Source organism: Hyperolius riggenbachi, chromosome 9, assembly GCF_040937935.1.
Source record: "Hyperolius riggenbachi isolate aHypRig1 chromosome 9, aHypRig1.pri, whole genome shotgun sequence".
NCBI classification, from domain to species: domain Eukaryota; kingdom Metazoa; phylum Chordata; class Amphibia; order Anura; family Hyperoliidae; genus Hyperolius; species Hyperolius riggenbachi.
Genome location: NC_090654.1, coordinates 118,326,085 through 118,347,898, shown reverse-complemented (window position 1 = coordinate 118,347,898; position 21,814 = coordinate 118,326,085). Strand labels below are relative to the sequence as shown.

Sequence of the window (21,814 nt, the reverse complement as noted above, 5' to 3'; positions counted from 1 at the left end):
AGTAGATTTTCTCCAGAACTTCGTTAAGGCCGTCTGGAGTAAGGGTTCTGAGAATTTGGATCCAGTACATTTCGCGTCTTTTCAGGGAGTCAAAAGAGTCGGAGCGGTTGTGCGGAATGGATTCTATATAAGTGATACGGAATAGTTGGGGATTGTTGTTGTGGTGGGTGGCAAAGTGGCGTGAAACACTGTGTAAGGGGTATCTATTCAATATATTCCTTTTGTGTTGTCCCACTCTATTTCTGGCTAATTGGGTGGTTCTGCCCACATACTGTAGCTGACAGGGGCAAGATATAACGTAAATGATATATTTTGATTCGCAGGTGATGGTGTCTTTTATTTGGTATTCTGTGCTAGTAATGGGAGAGGAGAATGATGTGGTGCTGTTGACGAACTGGCAGGCTAGGCATTTTTTGTGGTGGCATGGAGCACTCCCTAATGTATGTGTCGTCGGAGAATGTGTGTTAATTGGAGGTGGTAGGCGTAATTTGCTGGGGGCTAGGAGACCCCGGAGGTTGGGAGCGCGTCTGTAGGTTATGGCGGGTTTTTTAGGTATGATGGACCGTAAGTGGGGGTCTTGGAGAAGAATCTCCCATCTCTGGTTTAGAATGTTACGGATAGATTGGTGTTGGGAACAAAATTTAGTGATGAACCTGGGTAAGTCGTTTGACTGTTTATTAGATGGGGGTAGGGGTGGGTAATGGGTTTTTGCCTTGAGTTGTGCGTCTTTTAACAGTTTTTTAGGGTATTTTCGATCGGTGAACTTTGCTGTAAGGACGTCTAGCCGGTAAGCCTATTTATAACACTGTTTAGACTATATTCTTCTGGTTACCTTAATGTAGCAATGTTTCCACATGCTTACAATCCCATAACTACCTTCCCCCTTAACCTTTGTTCGCACTACAAGTGTATACCACTTCTTCTTTTACTCCACAACCTCATCATTACCTTAAAACTTATCCTGATACAACCAAGATTGAGCCAACAGTACCGACCACCAATGTCTCCTACTATATACCATGTTTATCATATATGCACTATAGTACACTACCCTATAACACTGAAATTACCTTTCACCCCACCACTTTGGTTAAATATGTTTACTAAACATACTAAATTTCCTCTTCACCCTGTTACTCCTCTCTACCTTATCAATTATGTTACTTACGCCAATTGTTTGTTGACTACAATATTACAAAATAACGCACCATTTAGATTAATCATGCACCACGATTTTTTGTGCAATCATGTGTACATTGTAGTCCATTTGACATGCTGTTATCTCTGTCATTTTATAGTGATACTCCGTTTGTCTATTGCCTGATGAAGCGGGATCGTGCCCGTGAAACGCGTTGCAAATTGTTTGTGGAGTATTTTATTAAATTGTCTTACCCTTAAGTGACAATTTCGTGTCCTTTGTTGGAGTGACCGGTCCACCACCGCCACCCGAACATTTTAAACCTTTTAGCATACTTTTATCCTTTTGGCGCCTCTGCACAGCTTACTATCAAGATTTCCACCCTGGTGGAAGGGTGATATACCCTCTTTTCCGTCTACAGAGAGCGACATCTTAATCCTGAGTGGGGACAGGTCTAATCTCCCCACCTGCCTATACAGTGGTTACCTGTGCGGTAACCCATGTTTGTGAGTATATTACTTACTTGTTCATTATCCTCCTGGTTCCAATACGTACTACACCATACCGGGCTCTCGGTTTCTCTGTTTTATCTTTAGCTCAGTGCTATTGTTTGATTAAAAAAACAAAACACAAACTCTTCCAGCTAATTAAGAGCTGCAGGATGAAAAGGTAGCTCAGCCAGAATTATTTTACAGGTTAAGTTTCATTCATCTGGAACTGAAAGGCAATTAGTATTTTGTGTTTTAAAAAGAAGCACTTATTTTCCTGAAAAGGCGCATACTTTCTCTTTCACCATTCTCCATACCATCCAGCTTGAAAATACAAAGGTTTGGCTAGAGCTCCACTTAAAATGATCCCTCCACCCCCAGCTGTAAGTTACTTCAAAGAAACTGTCATTAAAGGACTTACCAGGTGAATACACCAAAAAAAGTGAATTACCTCATGTCCATTGCAGTCCTCCTAGCAGACTATCAGCGCCTCCCTTGCCACTGGCGCTCTGTTAGCATAATCCAAGCTGTAGTGCAGGCCCTGACCCTACCTAGGGTCACCCTATCAGTTTGTGATTAAAAACGCCGCTTTAAAAATCCTGGGTCTGTGCAGGTTCTCTGCCCTGTCCCCAGCCCGTCCTCGCTCTCTTCACTCAGCTCTCTACTTCATGTGGGCGTGCCCGCATGGCCACCCACATGACTGATTGAGGGATAAGTCTCATCTCCCCACGCTCAGCTTTGCTTTTCTCTGCTGAGGGGCCACGGCTGACTTGTCGCTCAATCAGTCATGTGGGCGGCCGAGCGGGCACACCCACATGACGTAGAGAGCTGAGCGAAAAGAGCGAGGACGGGCTGGGGACAGGACAGAGAACCTGCACAGCTGCACTAGCTGCTAAGAAGTGCGAAGTCCCAGGATTTTTAAAGCGGCGTTTTAATCACAAACTCATAGGACGACCCTAGGCAGGGTCGGGGACTGCACTACAGCTTGGACAGTGAAAAGGGAGGCGCTGATAGTCTGCTAGGAGGACTGCAATGGACATGGGGTAATTCACTTTTTTTGGTGTGTTCGCCTCATAAGTACTTTCAGAATGTTTATACTGATTGTGCAAATCTTCACAAATGGTTAGTTAGTACTTCTGCACTGGATTATGTCCTGTAACACATTCCTTCCCTATTTCTGTATCTTCCCAGGCGATTATTACGTTCTCAATGGGAACAAGTTCTGGATTACAAATGGCCCGGATGCTGATGTTCTCATTGTCTATGGCAAGACAGACTCCAATATTAAGCCAGCCTCACGTGGCATTAGTGCCTTCATTGTGGAAAAGGTCAGTCACACCTTCTGCAGTCTGATCTCAATATTTTACTGCTAAGACATGCTGCTGATTACTCTGACAGGAAAAGGAAATACCTTGGCTATCTGTGCGGAAGTATAGATTTCAGACTAGAAAATAAACTTAGTTTGTGCATACAGACAATTTTGGAAATTGATAGCCAGCTGCAGACTAAAATGGAAAGTTAATTTTCAGTCACATTAAATTTTTTGCAGCACTTAAAGGGTACCTGTAGCAAGAAAGAAAAACGTTAGATACCTCAGTAGAAGGAAGCCTCTGGATAGCCCAGAGGCTTCCTTGATCTTATGGCCCTTCGTTGCTGCACTGGGACCCTTTGGAAATCTTCAACACAACAGCCAAATATGTTGCCCTGTGGCTATGCTGCCCTATGAGCGCAGCCGTGCTGCATAGGTGCAAAGTACAGTCCGTGCCTGTGCAGTATCATGGAGCCGCTCAAGCTTGGCTTTTTGCTCCATGCAGGAACGGCTCCATGCTACTGCACAGTCGTGAACCCTACCGGCACCTGCGTAGTGCAGCCTGCAGAGAAGAAGGTCCTGGCCAACAGCGGAGGAGTTCTAGAATGATCGGGAAAGCTTCTGAAGCATCCATGTTTTTTTTTTTTTGTTTTGTTTTCTAATCACTTCAGGTTTGTTTAGATCAAATTTTAGTGACAATTTCACTTTTGAGTGCCTCGTAGTGTTTGTATGTAATGCCTACCTGTCATTTTATCTTTGTTTCAGGGAACGCCAGGGTTTAGCACAGCTCAGAAACTTGACAAGCTGGGGATGAGAGGTTCTAATACATGTGAACTGGTGTTTGAGGACTGCAAGATTCCTGGTGAGTTTATCACAGTGACGTCCTTTCCTTTCTCTTGTGTAGGAAGAGGTTAAAGCTGAACTGAAGCCATGAAAAATTCAATAAATACACTCTGTGGAGGGCAACAGAGTGCAAGTCTCTCTCCTGTCAACTGCTGCCTTTATATGTGGTAATTCAAAACTGTTGTGTATTGTGGCCATGTAGAACAAAGTGAGAGAGTGTAGAGCTGTGTACAGATGCTAGGTGTTCCTCACTAGACATGGTCAGTAGTGATTGTGTTGAGTGGAACTCTAGCATCTTTACAGGCGTGTCTTGATTGACCTCTATTGTGAGGCTGTTGTTTTCCCCACAATGCAGCACCTCCCAATTGTTCTCCCTTCTTATCTCTACAATACAGAACAAGCCGCTTGGCTGTAACTAAGCTGCAGATCTGTACAGCGATTATCACCGAATAGGATCACTAGCGTTGTTTTTAGTATTACTTGAACACCTGTGTGTGCTTCAACTGTACTGAGAAATAGTCTTGTTTCTGACCCATTATATAAATACCAGTTGCCTGTCTGCCAGGATAATCTTTTGGCCTAATTAGAGCCCAGTCAATAAACCAGGTCTCCAGCTCAAATGGGCTTATGTGCAGTATTTACTTTTATTGCATGTTTGCAGATAGTTACAGGTAACAGGGCCATTCAGGCCAGATGCTCTTTCTTTACACAAATGACTATCTAACCAAAATCCTTGTAGACCTCACTGCTTCTCCAGTAGGGGGTGGGCATATACTTACCATCAGGGCCGGCCCGCTCATGAGGCGGGGTGAAACATTTGCCTCAGGCGGCAGATCTGGGGGGGGTGAACCCGCCTGTCCTTGGATGCTGGGGGCCGCCCGCCGAGCTGGAGGGGTAGCAGGCAGAAAGGGGGTATTGGGCCTAGCGGTGGGGAGGGGGGTCGGACCCGCCCTCCCTCGCCTGGGTCCCCCAATCTGCGCTGCTCCTCCAGCGTTAAACCAGCGTGCATATCATTAAGAGGCAACGGGCAGGGGAATCACTCACCTCTTCTGCGTTCCATCGTGTGCTCCACTGACGTCACTTCCGGCAACGCCGCCCACTGTATTGTAAGTGGACGGCCTTGCAGGAAGTGACGTCAGTGGAACGCACGATGGAACGCGGAAGAGGTGAGTGATTCCCCCGTCCGTTGCCTCTTAATGATATGCACACTGGTTTAACGCTGGAGGAGCAGCGCAGATCGGGGGACCCAGGCGAGGGAGGGGGGGTCCGACCCCCCTCCCCACCGCTAGGCCAATACTCCCTTTCTGCCCGCTACCCCTCCAGCTCTGCGCCCCCCCCCACCACCACCACCCATGGCTGGGGGGGGGGGGGGGGGGGTCGGCGATTATTTCTAATTTTGCCTCAGGCGGCAAAAAGTCTAGGGCCGGCTCTGCTTACCATATATAGACACAGAGAAGCCCTCCCATGCATATCCAGTCACCCTCCCCACACATATACACACTCCTTTTGGAGCATGCTGCAGTTGGTATAGCTACCTGTCCTCACTCCAGCTAATATCCTCTAGTGTCCCATGCAGCTTCTGTCATGTGACCACAGTGAGCCTGAAGCTCTAGCGTCAAGTACAGAAGCTGCATGGGACACTGGAGAATCTAACGCCACGGGCTGACAACTCAGCCCACCCCCCTCCCCTCCCCCCCCCCCCCCCCCCCCCCCCCCAGAGGGTTTTTTTTATTTCTGAGCTTTGTCTCCATCTTTGAGAATTTCCATAATTTTCCATCCAAAGAGGAAGTGGGGGAGGGGCATCTCTCAAAGAGCATCATACACAGCAGTCATTTTTGATTTTACACTAAGAAATAATCCAGTATACTGATCTAGAAGGCTTTATTCTGAAGCAGCATTCTTTGATGGTAAAAGACCTTGGGCATTTTGGGCATATAAAATGCTGGGAATACACAGTACGTTTGTACCGCTCGATTGAGCCATTAGATGGCTCGATTGATAATTTCCGACATGTTCGATCACCCGCCGGATCGATTCCGCGCTTGATACCGCATTGGAGACAATGGAAAAAGATAAGGAAAACGAACAAAAGATAAGAGAATCGCTCGCGGGGTCGAGCGGGGAATCGATCGGGTGGCATAATCAAGCGGTACCGTGTATTCCCGGCATAACGGTTTTCCACATAGTGTCTCTATTTAAAGTCTACCCAGCCATATTGCTTTCTGTTTCTAATGTTGCGTATTACCTGGTGTATTTACATTTCTGATTCATGTGATTTTGAACAACATGAACTAATCCACACAGGGACAGGGACTGAAGTAGATAAATTAGTCAGATTGGTTAGTTTTTTGTTTTTTTTTCTGCTTGGGTTTTTTTTTTCTAGAAATGCTAATAAAAGTTTATATAGGATATCTTATCAGTACTGGGGCTGATTTTCTGTCCAGCTTTGTATACTGCCCTATCCTGTGCCCCTGTCAGCTGGCTAATGTAGCCCCTAATCAAGCCCTGAAAGAGACCTATAAAGCTTCAGTCATTCACACTGCCTGCAACCCTTACATCTGACTGTTTTCTTCCAGAGAAGAACTTGCTTGGCCATGTTGGAAAGGGTGTCTATGTGCTGATGAGCGGTCTGGATTTTGAAAGACTTGTGCTCAGTGGAGGCCCACTTGGGTAATGTTACTAAACTGTATATTACTATGCAAAGCAAGTCAATGTAAATAGATAAATAACTGTACACTGGGAACACTTTGATGATCCTGGAAAGGGTTGGGTGACTAATATCTATTTTAAGGGAACCTTAACTGATGATAAAAAAGACAGTTTAACTTGCCTGGGGCTTCTACCCTCCTCTGTTTGTCCCACTAGCAGCGAGCTAGTTTCGTTTCTGGTGACAGGCCAGTCGGTAGACACTGTGTCTGCATGGCCCTTGCCACGCATGTCCTCGGTCATACTCCCATCGCACACATGTGCATTACGAGAAAATCTCGTACCGTGCACGTGCAGTATGTTTATCAGTCTTCACTATGGTCTGTGTATAGTATAATGCATTTTTTTTTGCCACCTAATAGCCCACAAGAATCCGGCACAGACTCCCAACTGCTTCCCAGCCTTAGTGAATCAGGACCATAGTGTAAGGGCAGCCGCTTTGACAGGTTTGCTACTCTCTCATCTTGACTTAAATAGCTCAGAGGGAAGGCTGGAGAGCAGAAGATGTGGAGCATGTAGCAGCGATCTTTGACATGGTTTACTGCATTGGTAGCTACCACCACACGTTTCACTGGGCAGAGGTATGTTTGAGCAAGACCTCAGAGGATCTGCCCACAGTGCCCCGGGGTAAGGTCCTTTTCTGTATTAAAGGAAACATCCGGGGTTTGAAAAAAAACAAAAAACTGATCTACTTACCCGGGGCTTCCTTTAGCCCCTGGCATCTTGTGTGTCCCTTGCCGCAGCTTCGCTCCCGGCCAGTCTCCCAGGGTCCCCTCCGTATCAACTGCCGACCTGGTGAGGTCGGCGGCTACTGCACATGCACGAAGCCACGCGGCTTGTGTTCACACTCCCATAGCCAGGAGCGTTCTGTGCAGGTGCAGTACTTCTGCCTCTGCGCAGAATGCTGCCATCAACAGAAGCATGACCGCAAGCAACGTGCTCGCGCAGGTGCAGTAGCTGCTGACCTCACCAGGTCGGCCGGTGTTACAGAGTACTCCCAGGGTGACGCCCGGAGAGGGGAGCTGCGGCAAGGGACTCACAAGTTGCCAGGGGCTGGAAGAAGCCCCAGGTAAGTAGATATGCGTTTTTTTTGTTTGTTTTTTACCCTGGATGTTTCCTTTAAAGTGGATCCGAGATGAACTTTTACTCATTGCATAATTGTATTCCTTTCCTATTGTTTATAGGGCCTCCTCAAGCCAAATACTTTTTTGTTTTAATACTCTAATTCCCTATAAACTAAACAAGCCTCGCCCACAGTTTTTCAGAGAGCATTGGCATTTTCAGACAGTAGCAAGGGCTCATGGGAGCTCAGTCTGGGTAGGAGGAGGGGGAGGTGTTACTAGCCAGAGATTTCAGAGGCAGATGGGAGGAGGGGGAATTAGGTTTTTTCACAGGCTGAGTGCTGATGATGCAAATAAGCTTGCTTGTGTGTAATGTTTACAAACAACATGGCTGCTGTCATTGTATCACAGGAAGAAATAATCATATTTCATTGAAGCTGTTTGCAGCTAGATTTGCTGTGTAAACGATCTAAACTTTAGATAAGATACTAGCTGATGACCCGGCGTTGCCCAGGTATGTATTTGGCTGCTGTGGGCTCTGCCCACTTTTTCTAACCCTAACACACAAACACTCAATGTCCAAGTTTTGGAACGTTGGGGTCTTTGGCATCAATAAATTGTATATTCCCAGATAGAAATTAAACAAATCTGATTGGCTGTTTGTGGCTCTGCCCCTCTCCAGTATTTGAACCCCAGTCACCCAATGACCAACTGTAACAGGTTTGAGGCATGTGCTATTAACAGTGTAAAAATGGCAGCAATTTGAATATTCCCCTTGAAAATCAACAGTTGAATTTTGATTGGCTATTAAAGGCTCCACCCACTTCCCTGAATATTAATCTAAGTCACCCAGTGACCATCTGGGCAAAGTTTGAGAACACTGCCATTAACAGTGTAGGAATGGCTGCAGTTTATATTTTCCCAGTGAAATTTGTTTTTGGCGCCACCCACTTTTTGTAACCTGGACACACAGTCACTCAATGACCAAGTTTGTGAGCTTTGGGGTCCATGGCATCAAAAATTTGTATTTTCCCAGTGAGATGAAACAAATCTGATTGGCAGTTTGTGGCCCCTCCCCTTTTCTGAATTTGAACCTCAGTGACCCAATGACTAAGGTTTAAGGCTTTTGCCATTAACAGTTTAAGAATGGCAGCAATTTTAATATTCCCCTTGAAAATCAACAGGTGAATTCTGATTGGCTTTTTTAGGCTCCACCCACTTTTATGAATATTAATCCCAGTCACCCAGTAACCAACTGTGCAAAGTTGAGAACCCTGCCAATAACAGTGAAGAAGAGCTGCAGTTTACATTTTCCCATGGAAATCTGTTTTGACTACACCCACTTTTCATAACCTTGACACACAGTCACTCAATGACCAAGTTTGTGAGCTTTCGTGTTCCTGGCATTAAAATTGTCTGCAGTTTATCCAGCAAAGAAATCTGATTGGCTGTTTGTGGCTCCACCCCCTTAGTGAATTTGAACCCCAGTCACTTAAAGTGAATGTTTACCGTTTAAAAAAAGAAAAAGTCAGATACTCACCTAAGGAGAGGGAAGGCTCGGTCCTAATGAGCCTTCCCTCTCCCCTCCGGTGCCCGGTCCCGCGCAGGATCCCCCGTGGCAGTATTCGACCAGTTCGGTCAAATACTGCCACTTCCGCATGCCGAAGGGAGCTTTCGGAAGCCTTCGGGAGCACTCGGGCTCCCGATGACGCGGCCGCTCCATACTACGCATGCGCGAGCGCCCTCTATGACGCGCTCACGCGTATGTAGTATGGAGCGGCCCGTCTTCGGAAGCCCGAGTGCTCCCGAAGACCTCCGAAGTCCCTGCGGCGGCGGACGCGAACGGGGGAGCCAGCGCAGCACCGAGGGCATCGGGAGAGGAGAGGGAAGGCACATTAGGACCGAGCCTTCCCTCTCCTTAGGTGAATATCTGACTTTTTCTTTTTTTAAACGGTACACATTGGCTTTAATGACCTACTGTACCAAGTTTGAGGCTTCTGCCATTAAGAGTGAAAGAATGGAAGCAGTTTCAACATTCCCCTTGAAAATCAGTTGGTGCATTTTGATTGGCTGTTGTGGGTTCTACCCACTTTTTTGAATATTAATCCCAGTCACCCAGTGACCAACTGTGTCACGATTGAGAACCTTGCCATTAACAGTGTAAGAATGGCTGCAGTTTATATTTTCCCATGTAAAAGTTAGGTTTTGCTTCGCCCACTATTTCTAACCATGACACACAGTCACTCAGTGACCATGTTTATGAGCTCCGTGGTCCTTGGCATCAATAAATTGCATTTTCCCATTGAAATTAAACAAATCTGATTGGCTGTTTGTTGCCCGCCCGCCCCCTTTTAAAAATTTAAACCCCAGTCTATCAGTGACCGACTGTATCAGATTTTAGGCCGCTGCCATTAACAGTGTAAAAATTGCAAGTATTCCCCTTGAAAATCAATAGGTGAATTTTGATTGGCTGTTGTAAGCTCCACCCACTTTCCTGAATATTAATCCCAGTCACTCAGTGACCAACTGTGCGACGTTTGACAACCCTGCCATTAACAGTGTAAAAATGGCTGCAGTTTATATTTTCCAATGTAAAAAGTTTAGTTGTTGGCTCCGCCCACTTTTTCAAACCTTGACACACACAATTCCTGTATAACCAAGTTTATGAGCTTTGGGGTCCTTGGTATCAATAATTTGTATATTCCCATAGAAATTAAACAAATCTGATTGGCTACTTGTGGCTTCGCCCCCTTTCCAGAATTTGAACATTTGTCACCCAATGACCGACTGTACCAGTTTTGAGGCTTCTGCCATTAAGGGTATAGGAATGGCAGCAATGTTAATATTCCCCTTGAAAATCAATAGGTGAATTTTGATCGGCTGTTGTGGACTCCACCCACTTTCTTGAATATTAATCCCATTCACCAAGTGACCAACTGGGCAAAGTTTGAGAACCCTGCCATTAAGAGTGTAAGAATGGCTGCAGTTTATATTTTCCCTGTGAAATATGTTTTTGACTCCGCCCACTTTTTGTAACCTTGACACAAAGTCACTCAATGACAAAGTTTGTGAGCCTTTGGGTTCCTGGCATCAAAAATGTGTGAATGGAAGCAGTTTATCCAGCAAAGAAATCTGATTGGCTGTTTGTGGCTCCGCCCCTTTAGTGAATTTGAACCCCAGTCACCCAATGACCGAGTGTAGCAAGTTTGAAGCCTCTGCCATTAACAGTGTATGAATGGCAGCAGTTTAAATATTCTCCTTGAAAATCAATAGGTGAATTTTGATTGGCTGTTGTAGGCTCCACCCAATTTCCTGAATATTAATCCCATTCACCCAGTGACCAACTGTGCAAAGTTTGAGACCCCTGCGATTAATAGTCTAAGAATAGCAGCAGTTAAAATTCTTCCATTGAAAATGAAATTTGATTGGCTCTTTTATGCTCCGTCCACTTTTTCTCTTTCTCTCCCTCTCCCTCTCCCTCCTTCGTTGTGCCATTTAGCGAAACTGCTCTTTCTATTGGATCTCCACATAAGCAAGTTTGTTTTTTATGACACTACAGTATGTATAACGGCTAGTTCTTATTTTGCCATCAAATAATACTTTATCTTCAACCCTCTAGGATCATGCAAAGTGTTTTGGACCATGCATTGCCTTATCTACACACAAGAGAGGCTTTTGGTCAGAAAATTGGACATTTCCAGGCAAGTACTTCACATTCCATGTTTTTTTCTTAAAGGGGCACTATGGCGAAAAATTGTAAAATTTAAAATATGTGCAAACGAAAAAGGGGGGACACCGGGAGCCCAAATATAGTGTAGTATGTTAAGTGAATGGGAAATTGAATGGTAAGTAAACAATATACTCACAAACCAGGTGTCAGAATCCGCTCTGCTGGCCTTGATTCACTGGACTGCTTTGTTTCCTATGCAGCTTGCATAGTTCAGTGTAGGGAAAAGAGGCCTTTCTGTCAGTTTGCAAGACTGACTGATTTGCATCCACTTGTCATGCAAATTGCTTGTCTGCTTCCTTTGAAGGTTTCTAGTATAAATGTAATTTCCTCCCAGAATTCCTCGTTCGACATAGTTCCTGATTAGGGAAACTTACCTTGGAGCCTCAGCCTCTTTTGTATCTTGTTGCGAATATTCTAGTGTAGTTAATTCTTGGGGAGTGCACTTTGCACTCTCTTTAGTGCAGTCAGGTTCTGTATTACTTGTACTGTTTATTCCTGTTTTGTCTTGTCCTGTCCTTGCGATTGTACTGTCACCTGCGGTGACTGACAGTGAATCGTTCGGGCTCTCGCTACTAGATCGCATTCGCCCTAGCGGTAGAGGCGGTGGATCTCCCTTGTCTGAATCTTGGAGTATAACCTTAGCTGCGCTTGATACTGGTTACTCCTTCTGTCTGTCTTGTCTTGTCCGTGCGATTGTACTGTCGCCAGCGGTGGCTGACAGTGAATCGTTCTGTCCTGTTCCTAGATCACATTTGCCCTAGCGTTAGAGGCGGTGGATCCCCTCTTGTCCGTTCCTTGGAGTATAACCTTAGCTGCAGTTGCTACTGGTTACTCCTTCTGTCTGTCTTGTCTGGAACGAACGCTTGCTGTTGTCTGGTGTGAGGTAACCGATTAGCAAGCGTTCGCATTATTTGTTTGTTTTATTTTCCGCGTTCATTCGTTAGTCAGGGTTGGTACGTTTTGTCACTGTTGCGCTTATCGTGCGGTGGCCGTACAGTTAACGCGCTTGTCTCTGTTGCGCATATCATGCGGGGACCACGTTTAGCTAGTTCGTTTATTTTCCTTGGCGTTCAGATTGTGGTTATTTACTGTGTCTTCCTTACTCAGTTCACGCTCTGCCTTGCTCAGTCTTGTGTTGCTGATAGCAATCGCCCCTCTTGCGATTAGCTTTCTTACTCTGGTCTGTTCTGATGTGGTATGTCTACTGTCGCTGGGTGGCGACTAGATTGGTAGACATTCACATAGTCTGTCTCTGTTCTTGCTTTCTTCTGAGTTGCTACTTTGTTGTCCAGTCTTGCTCAATCGTACAATTTCAATCTGGCATCTGTGGCAGTACAGAGGACTTATCCCTCTGTACTCCACAGCTCCATCTGCTGGTTGGAATTCTCCTCTACAAATCTATAGTGGGTACTTTGCTTCTGTGACTGTGGCGATTTCCTTCTGCTTCAGCGCACATGGTGTGCACTGACTGGAAATCGCCCGCAGATCATTACACCAGGGTTACCGTATAGGCAACCACTGTAAAGGCAGGTGAGGAGATTAGACCTGTCCTCACTCAGGATTAAGATGTCGCTCTCTGTAGATCAGAAGAAGAGTGGGGTACAACCCCTCCACCAGGGGTGGACACTGATATTTGTAAAGAGAACAGAGGTGCCAAAAGGATAAAAAGTATATATAACATACAACATACAGTGCAACACGTTTCACGGGTATATACCCGCTTCCTCCTCCTTTTTATTGCCTGAGGAAGCAGGTATATACCCGTGAAACGCGTTGCACTGTATGTTGGAGTATGTGAATAAATTTGTTTGTGTGAAATTTGACAGTCTTGTTGTCTACTTCGGGGAGGTAAGTCCACCACTGCCTCCCGTGAAAATTTTAAAAGTTTTTTATATACTTTTTATCCTTTTGGCACCTATGTTCTCTTTACAAATACAAATAAGAAGTACATTTTTTTCCCAGAGTAAAATGAGCCATAAATTACTTTTCTCCTATGTTGCTGTCACTTACAGTAGGTAGTAGAAATCTGACAGAAGTGACAGGTTTTGGACTAGTCCATCTCTTCACAGGGAATTCTCAGCAAGGCTTTATAAAGATATTCCCTAAAAAAGATTTATACAATGATGCTGGCCAGCTTCCCTGCTCGCGAAGAAAAAAACAAGTTATGCTTAGAAGGTATCATAGTTGTGCTTCTTATTTTCATGTCAAAACCTGCACTCAGATATTTGCGGATTAATCAGTCTTGTAATTTGTGAAAATGACTAGCCAATCACTTTCTGCTTTTCAAAATATTGGTCCTGCCCCTTGTCCCAACAGTCTTTTACACTTTCGGTCATAGACCCTGAAAAAGCATACAGATCTGATGTTTGACTGGGTTTGCTATGTGCTTATTTCAGGTGTGTAATTCAGACACTGCCTGGCATCCAGCTGAGATTTCATGCATTAGTAATGTGCACTGTTTAACCACCTAACGCCACAAGGGGGCTCCCCCAGGACTGCGTAACGCTGATTGGCGTCAAGTCCTGGGGTAGGAGATTAGCAGGGAACGTTCACGCATATGCGCGATTGTTCCCTGTCGAGACGCAGGGCTCGTGTTCAACCTGCTAGCCGTGATCGCGGCTGACAGGCTGTGTAACGGCAGAAAACAGAAGTTATTTGTATGTACAGCGCTGCGATATCCTGCAGGCTGTACGGGGACAGCTTTGTCACTGAGCTGTCGACTCTATTGGCTTAGAAGATGACTGCCTCTCATAGGCTGAATGCTATGAGAGCCGATCTCACTAATTGGCTCTCGGGGGATAGGGAGGGAGGGAGAATTAGGGGAAATTAAAAAAAAAAAAGACCATTTTATATATATAAAAAAGCAGCATTTAAATTTAAAAATAAGAAAACATTCAGCAGCAATCAGATGCCACCAACAGAAAGCTCTGCTGGTGGCAAGAAAAGGGGGAAAAATAATTTGTGTGCTGATTTGTACGGCCCTGCAGCGAGCTATGAAAGGGAACCTAAACTGAGAGGGATATGGATGTTTACTTTTAAGCCATACCATTTGCCTGGCTGTCCTGCTGATCTCTTTGGCCGCAGCAGTGGCTGAATCACACTCCTGAAACAAGCATACAGCTAATCCAGTGTGACTCTAGTCAGAGCACCTGATCTGCATGCTTGTTCAGGGGCTCTGGCTGAAAGCATTAGAGACACAGGATCAGCAGGAGAGTCAGGCAACTGGTATTATTTTAAAAGGAACAATCTATATCCTACTCAGTATAGGTTCCCTTTAAAGCTGCAGTGGCCTGAATTGTAAAAAATAGCCTGGTCACTAGGGGGTGTAAGCCTGTGGTCCTGAACTGGTTAAAAGGAAATAAATATGGCAGCCTCCATAACCTTCTTACTTTAGGTGTCCTTTAAAAGTGTTAAAGGGAATGTCCAAGCAAAATAAAAAAATGAGTTTCACTTACCTGGGGCTTCTACCAGTCCCATGCAGCCATCCTGTGCCCTCGTAGTCACTCACTGCTGCTCCAGTCCCCCGCTGGCAGCTTGCTGACCTTGGAGGTCGGCGGGAAGCATTGCGTACATTTTTACGCATTCCCGCTAGTGCAGAAACATTAACACATACATTTTTACGCATTACTGGTTCAATGCGTAAAAATGTATGCATTGAACCAGTAACGCGTAAAAATGTATGTGTTAATGTTCCTGCACTAGCAGGAATGCGTAAAAATATACGCAATGCGTCCCACCGACCTCCGAGGTCGGCAAGCTGCCAGCGGGGGACTGGAGCAGCAGTGAGTGACTACGAGGGCACAGGATGGCTGCATGGGGCTGGTAGAAGTGAAACTCATTTTTTTATTTTGCTTGAACCTTCCCTTTAAGGATAGAAGGATGGTTATGTTAAAGCAGGAGGTTCCGGTCATGCGGAAGACAAAAAACAAAACTGCTTCTTAGATCCATAACAACAAACTTGTCCAAGCCAGACAGACAGATGTTGCAGTTCACTTGCAGTGTCTGGCTTCCTGTACAGACGAGGAACAGATATGGACCATAGAGTGTTGTGTGATATTCCCTAATAGGTTGCAGATCAGAAATTATAGCACTGTTAAGGTACGTACACACTTCTGATTTTTTTCTAAACTACTTGTCGTTCAAACCAGTCATTTGAACAACAGTTGGACGTTTGATCGTTAGACTGATAGCAGCAGTTGTGACTGATCCGCTTGGATCCGTTGGACTAACTGTCTTTCAACCAACAGTTAGGTCCGTACATGTGTACAAACGACTGGGAGTCGATTGTACAAGTAATGGCCATTCAAACATAAAGTCTTTTGATCAGTCGTTTGATCTGGTCCATTGCTCTATCCAGTCCATTGACCAGTCAAATGACATGTAAATTAGCTGACATTAGAATATCAGCCGTTTTGTCGGTCTCTGTGTACAAGACGTTTGAATGACAAGTCGTTTAAACGTCAGGTTTGAATGACAATCGGGCGTAAAATCGGGTGTACGCATCATTAGATAACTTGATGGTTTGCATTCCAACAGGCACTAGCCAGAACATCATCAGTTGAATAGTGTACTGAGATTGTTACGGTGTTTGTAATATTGCCAGTATGTTTGTTCCACATTTAGCAGAACAAGTGTGAAGCAAGGCAAGAGACTGTTCTCTATTACAGTATAGAACAATGATGAATGGCTGTTTGGTTAAGCTAGGAAAATATATGTAAAATAAAATGTTTGTTTGACAGCTGATGCAAGGGAAGATGGCCGATATGTACACCCGTCTGTCAGCTTGCCGGCAGTATGTTTATAATGTGGCCAGAGCCTGTGACAAGGGACATTTCAGTGCAAAGGTAAGTGGCTGCCCAGAGCTTCTCTTCTATCTGATTTCCTTACTGTGTGACATCCAAAGGGGGCTGTAAATCTATTACATAGCAGTATATAAACTCACAAAAGCAGGCAACAGAAACTGAACATCTGCCACAAAAATACATATAATGTGGAGATAGAAATTACTTGTTTATCTAGTGTTTATATAGCACCGGCATCTTCCACTGCACTTTACAGAGTATATTGTCTTGTTTCATTCAAACGTGCATGCAGGCATGATTCAAACAAACGTCACCGTCTGCGTCCATGAAAAGATTTTGTGGCATTCCACTGGCCTTTCCTCTTGGACACCTTGTTCTCCAAAATTCTCTATATTTAAAATCCATGTTACACACAGTAATTCTTCTATTCTGTCGATGTTGGCATGTGTACTTCCAGATAGCGATCATTCATTTTCTGGCCGCTAGAGATAGAGTTAATACCAGTTTCTCAACTATTTTGTTGTCTTTTGTGGGTATATAACTAAATAGAGCAGCTAATGCATCTATCTCAACTGCAAGCTCTATATATTTTTCTATAAATTTTCCTATTTGCGTCCACCATAACTTTACTGGTGGGCAGGACCATAGTAAGTGTGTAAGATTTGCTGATTTGTCCCCACATTTCCACTGAACCATGTAACCCAGTGTTTCCTTTAGCCATGATTTAGGCGTCCGATACCATCTTTTAAGCAAATTGCTCTTTCCACAGTACTTCATACTTAGTTAATACTGTCCTAATAGGACCTGTTGCTTGTTGAAGCTTTGTAAGATAGCTCTTTATTTGTAATTTACCAAGCGTTGCTGCTGCCTCTGCCCTCTCCTAAGGCCTGTTTACACTGAACAGACAACTGATTTTCAAAGTAATGCCCATATTTTCCTATGGCACCTTTCACACTTAACGCGTTTTAACTGAAATCTTTTTCACAATGCACTGCTATGGAGAAGAAAAAAAAAACGGATTAAGTTAAACGGGGCCTCAGTATATTTTTTTTCTGATGAATGCAAACCTTAAACCAATTAAAGAAAAAAACAGGTACTCATCTATGGAGAAGGAAGGTTCTGGGTCCTTTAGAGCCTTCCTGTTCCTCTCAAGGTCCCTTCATTCCAGTGTTGTTACCACCATTTAATCTCCCGCTACAGGTGGCTTCAGAAGTCTTCGTGGTACTGCGCATGTGCAAGAGAGAGAACACTCACGCAGGCGCAGTACGGAGCCCGAGTGCTCTGGAAGACTTCCGAAGTTTTCCTGTGCTCCACAGAGCAGTCTTCGACTCATCATTCAAAGACTGCTAAAGGGGGTGACTGTGCTGGAACAAGGGGACCAGGAAAGGAACAGGAAGTCTCTATAGGACCCAGAGCCTTCCCTCTCCATAGGTATCTATTTTTTTTTTTTTAATTGGCTTCAGGTTTGCTTTCAGTCGATAAGCCTTGTTTCTGATTTGAACCAACCTATATCGTCTGCTGGTTTGAAATATGGGTTGTAGTGTAGGCTTAATAAGAGGGTGGTTGTTTTCGTTGAACATTTCAGAAATACGTCTTTGGTCCCATGACCTAGCTTTGACCATATTTATATTGTTCTTTTCCAAGTTTTGACGGGATCCTTTTTTTTTCCCCACTCAAATGCCCTTCCTACATCTATGGCAGCCAGTCAACCCTCTTTTTTTCCCCCCTCTTTTGAGTTATTCGTGTGTTACTTTTGCAGTTTTGTTTCTCCAAATAAAGTTTTGAAAAGTGTTCTGCATTACAGAGAACTATTGTTGTGGGATCTCAACTGGGATGTTTTGGAATAAAAATTGAATTTTTGGGAGTACCATCATTTTAGTATGTCTATTCTAACCATTTTTGTGTAATATCTCATATGTACCAATAAAAGTGTGGCACAGCTATGTACATACACTGGATTGAACTCTGCTGTGGTGGATGATGTAAACCGCGCTGGCCGAGAATCTGGCATGAATCTAGTAGCCGTTGCATGACGATGGCTAAAAATCTGCCATAATGGATCTTATGCGATCCCCGACGCCTGTGCAAGTAATGACTGCATCATTCTCTTCACTCACCTGCCCATGGTAAACTGCTCTGTTGTGCGCCGCTCATTGTCTCTCCACCCTACTCAATAGCAACAGACACGCAGCTAGACTGGAAGCTAGTGAGGCATCTCAACAGTGTCAACTCTGCACTGTCACCCAATGGATCCATTACTGATCTCTGCCAGGCACATACATTCCTTGGTGTGTACAAGGCTTTTCCAAACTGTAGACATGCAAAAAAGACATGTATGAAGTGTTACACAATAATTCATTCATAGCTCCTGTCAGCTGGGACTGTGTAAAATAAAGCAGACTTGTGTCACACTTACTGTACCAGGAAGTCCTCACTGCAAAGTGACTGGCACCATTTTCTATAGGATGGTATTATAGGGAGAGAGTGGGTAAGACTGAAGACCATCTAGCATTGTCTTTCATGTCCACTGTCAAGTATCGGGTTTACCAATCTTTAGCCTCCTGGATAGAAGGTCACACAGCTCTAAATTTAAGGTGTAAGAGAAAAAAGAATGCGAGTGTGCAAGTAATAAAAAACTGTTAGTTGCACATGCAAACTGGTCCTTTACAGTGTCCGTTTCCATTTTTGTGCAGGATTGTGCTGGAGTGATTCTTTATGCTGCTGAAAGTGCTACTCAGGTGGCCCTTGATGGTATCCAGTGCTTAGGTAAGACTGTCACTAACACAAACTCTTTGTTTTCTCCTTTTCCGCTCCATCCAGGGAGGAATCTATGCATTTTAGTTTCTACTATACAATATTTTCTTGAAGGATTTAAAGTGAACCCGAAACAAAGTTCTAGTCAAAAAGGAAGTGCCTAAGAAGAGAGAAACGTCTGGATCCTATAGAAGCTACTTGGGTCCTCCTTGCTCCTGTTGCTGTCCTTCAGAACCTTCCAGCTTCAGAACATCCGGGCCACACTCCTTTTCAAGCACAAGCGCGGTTGAGCCTGCACAGTAAGATAGAGTTGCTAGTGCAGGAGCAGCACTGGCTCACTGCACAAGTGTAGCTGAACTTGTGCTTTAAGAGGAGCGAGGCCCCAGTCAGATTTCCAACAAGCCCTTGTCAGAAACATTGGGGGGGCCCCGAGCGGCAACAGGGGACTGGAGGACACCATAGGAAGCCTCTACAGGATCCAGGTGCTTCCCACTTCTTAGGTAAGTATTTTGGTTTTGACCCATGCTCGGCTCGGGTACACAATAAATATCCTCTCCAGGAAGAACTATCTTGCTTTACCTACTCCTCTCACCTCATATAATCTACAAATAAGCATGCAGTTTTCCAGCATCATGGACAGCCAGGCTCCCTTCTACACTGTGTGAGTGCATGGTTGGCACGCACCTCCTCCAATGGGAGGGATGATGAGTGGTAGGTCTACAGTCTCCCAGAAGACTAAAATGGAGGAAGTATTAGTGGCAACCTATGTTATGTCTGCTCCTGTCGGCCCAAAATATTTGTGCATTTCCCGTTGCTCTTCATTTTAAATGTCATAGTTTACTGATATTTTGTGTATTAGATATTTTCATAAATTTGAGTCCTTTTTTAAAAATTATTATTACTACAATAGCACCAGGTAACACAGAATACTGGAATCTCATCAGTATTGAACTCCCCAACCCCCCCCCCCCCCCCCCCCATCCAATGTGATTGCAGAGGACAGCTACTCATATAAGCCAATTCGATCTCCGTTAACTGTAGTCATGGCAGCAAAAAAAATGTCTTTTGATTGGTTGCATTTTTTCCTATAGCTATTGAACTTGAGATAGGAGATTTCAGAATACCATAGTGTTGGCATGAATAATAGAGTAGCAGAAACTGCTTCCTGCCTCCATATTATGATGTATTTTTTCCTTACAGGAGGCAACGGCTATATAAATGATTACCCGATGGGACGCTTTCTCCGTGATGCCAAACTGTATGAGATAGGTGCTGGCACTAGCGAAGTCAGGAGACTTATCATAGGCCGAGCCTTCAACGAGCTATACAAATAACCAGGTCTCCACCGCCCTCTGGTGGCAGATGAGCTGAACATTAACCACAGTTTCTGCACAGAGAAGGAAACCGGAAAATGCAGGGTGGAAACATTTTTTGTCTTGTATCCCTCACAGGTTCTGTCTCCAGTCTGTAACATGGATACAAAAAGAGCACAAGATACTTTTTCACAGGCAACTGATTCTGCCATTATGAAATAAAGAATGTATTGATTTGTGATAGAGCTGGCCCATTGATCTTGTCCACACTGTCCATCATAGGAAGCCAAGAGGCTACGCTGACCCGTATTTTGTTACTAGACATCTACAAAATGTGAATAATATACTTTTCATGAAAACAATTTGAAAATCTAAGTCTAATTTACTCAGGTATCCCTATCCCAGAGATAGTCGGCCATTATTAGTGGGCCTGAAAAACGGGATTGAGTTTATAATAACCATGTATAATTCAGAGGCATAGGTATCTAACAATAACCTGAGTCATATCAGGCCATATTATTAGAGTTATTAAATCCTGAGTGCAGTAGCAATTGTGTAATTGTAGTAGTGTGAGGCACTCACATTCATGACCAAAAGTTCTACAGGCACTTGTATTGACCTGAGGAAACGGGCCAAGACCCGTGAAAGGCGTTGTCTACCGTGCATGAATAACATTACTTTTTCCATTAAATAATGGTTTAGCCCTCTGAGAAGGTAAGAAATGACGCTTCTCAAATATACATCTAGTAGTATCATATCATCAAGGGTGCCTCTATCAGTGTTATTTTTTGCTTTGTCATTTCCATAAGTGTCGCAGTCTGATATTAAAATGAAAATATGTCTGTATTCTGTAGTAAGTACACACTATGATGCGAGGATCCTTGTTTATTATGGTGAAGTAAGTGACAGGTCTACGTAATAATGATACTGATGAATATTTTAAACTTATCACTTCTACTGTTTTATGTTCTATAATTTTATCTAAAATGAAGTGCAACTACTGTCTTACCCAATCAACCAATATTTCAAACCTTGGTCACACACCATACAATTTTTTAAACATCTGTTCAATTTAAGAATTGCAATCAATTTTTCTGACTGATTGTAACATTTCAGAAATATGACCAATGTACCACACACCTATGTTAAATTTTTCCCCAATCATTAATAAAATAATTACAAGCTCAGAAAAAATTGAAAATCCATCACACACCATACAATTCTTGATAGACAGAGGCGCTTTGGAACATTGATTGACCTTTGATTGTGTTCTGCATACTCGATTGCCTGATGAAGCAGGATGTTGGCCCGTGAAACGCGTTGCACATTTGGAGAATTTTTAAAATAAATGTTAAGGTCATATTTACAAAGGGAGGCGAGACCACCCACTACCTTCCTTTTGAACAGTTTTTAGTTATCTTATCCTTTGTTGGCGCCTCTGTTATCCTTGTTTTACTAATGTACCACACACACACGTATGTTCAGTTTTTCCCCAATTATGATAAAAATGATTGGAAACTGACAAAATTGCTAGGGTGTGTGTATTAATAAATTGACAATCTAACACACACCATACAATCTTTAGAAAGATTGAAGAAAAATATCTGGCATTCCGGATCAATAAAAATCGAAGAAAACGGGAAATCCAATCAGATTTTTCAGTCGAATGA

At 43.9% G+C, this 21,814-nt stretch overlaps 1 protein-coding gene across 1 annotated transcript in view; it reads left to right on the top strand.

Annotated features, from left to right (window-relative positions):
* The window catches only part of LOC137532647 (isovaleryl-CoA dehydrogenase, mitochondrial-like), a 49,752-nt gene extending 28,660 nt beyond the window's left edge, over nucleotides 1-21,092 (top strand). The window contains exons 6-12 of the mRNA XM_068253394.1: nucleotides 2,818-2,954; nucleotides 3,701-3,797; nucleotides 6,355-6,448; nucleotides 11,165-11,246; nucleotides 16,015-16,119; nucleotides 18,771-18,843; nucleotides 20,032-21,092. Coding sequence (XP_068109495.1) covers nucleotides 2,818-2,954; nucleotides 3,701-3,797; nucleotides 6,355-6,448; nucleotides 11,165-11,246; nucleotides 16,015-16,119; nucleotides 18,771-18,843; nucleotides 20,032-20,165 — 722 coding nt within the window. The 3' untranslated portion in view covers nucleotides 20,166-21,092. The remainder of the gene's footprint in view (nucleotides 1-2,817; nucleotides 2,955-3,700; nucleotides 3,798-6,354; nucleotides 6,449-11,164; nucleotides 11,247-16,014; nucleotides 16,120-18,770; nucleotides 18,844-20,031) is intronic.
* The last annotated feature ends 722 nt before the right edge of the window (nucleotides 21,093-21,814 follow it).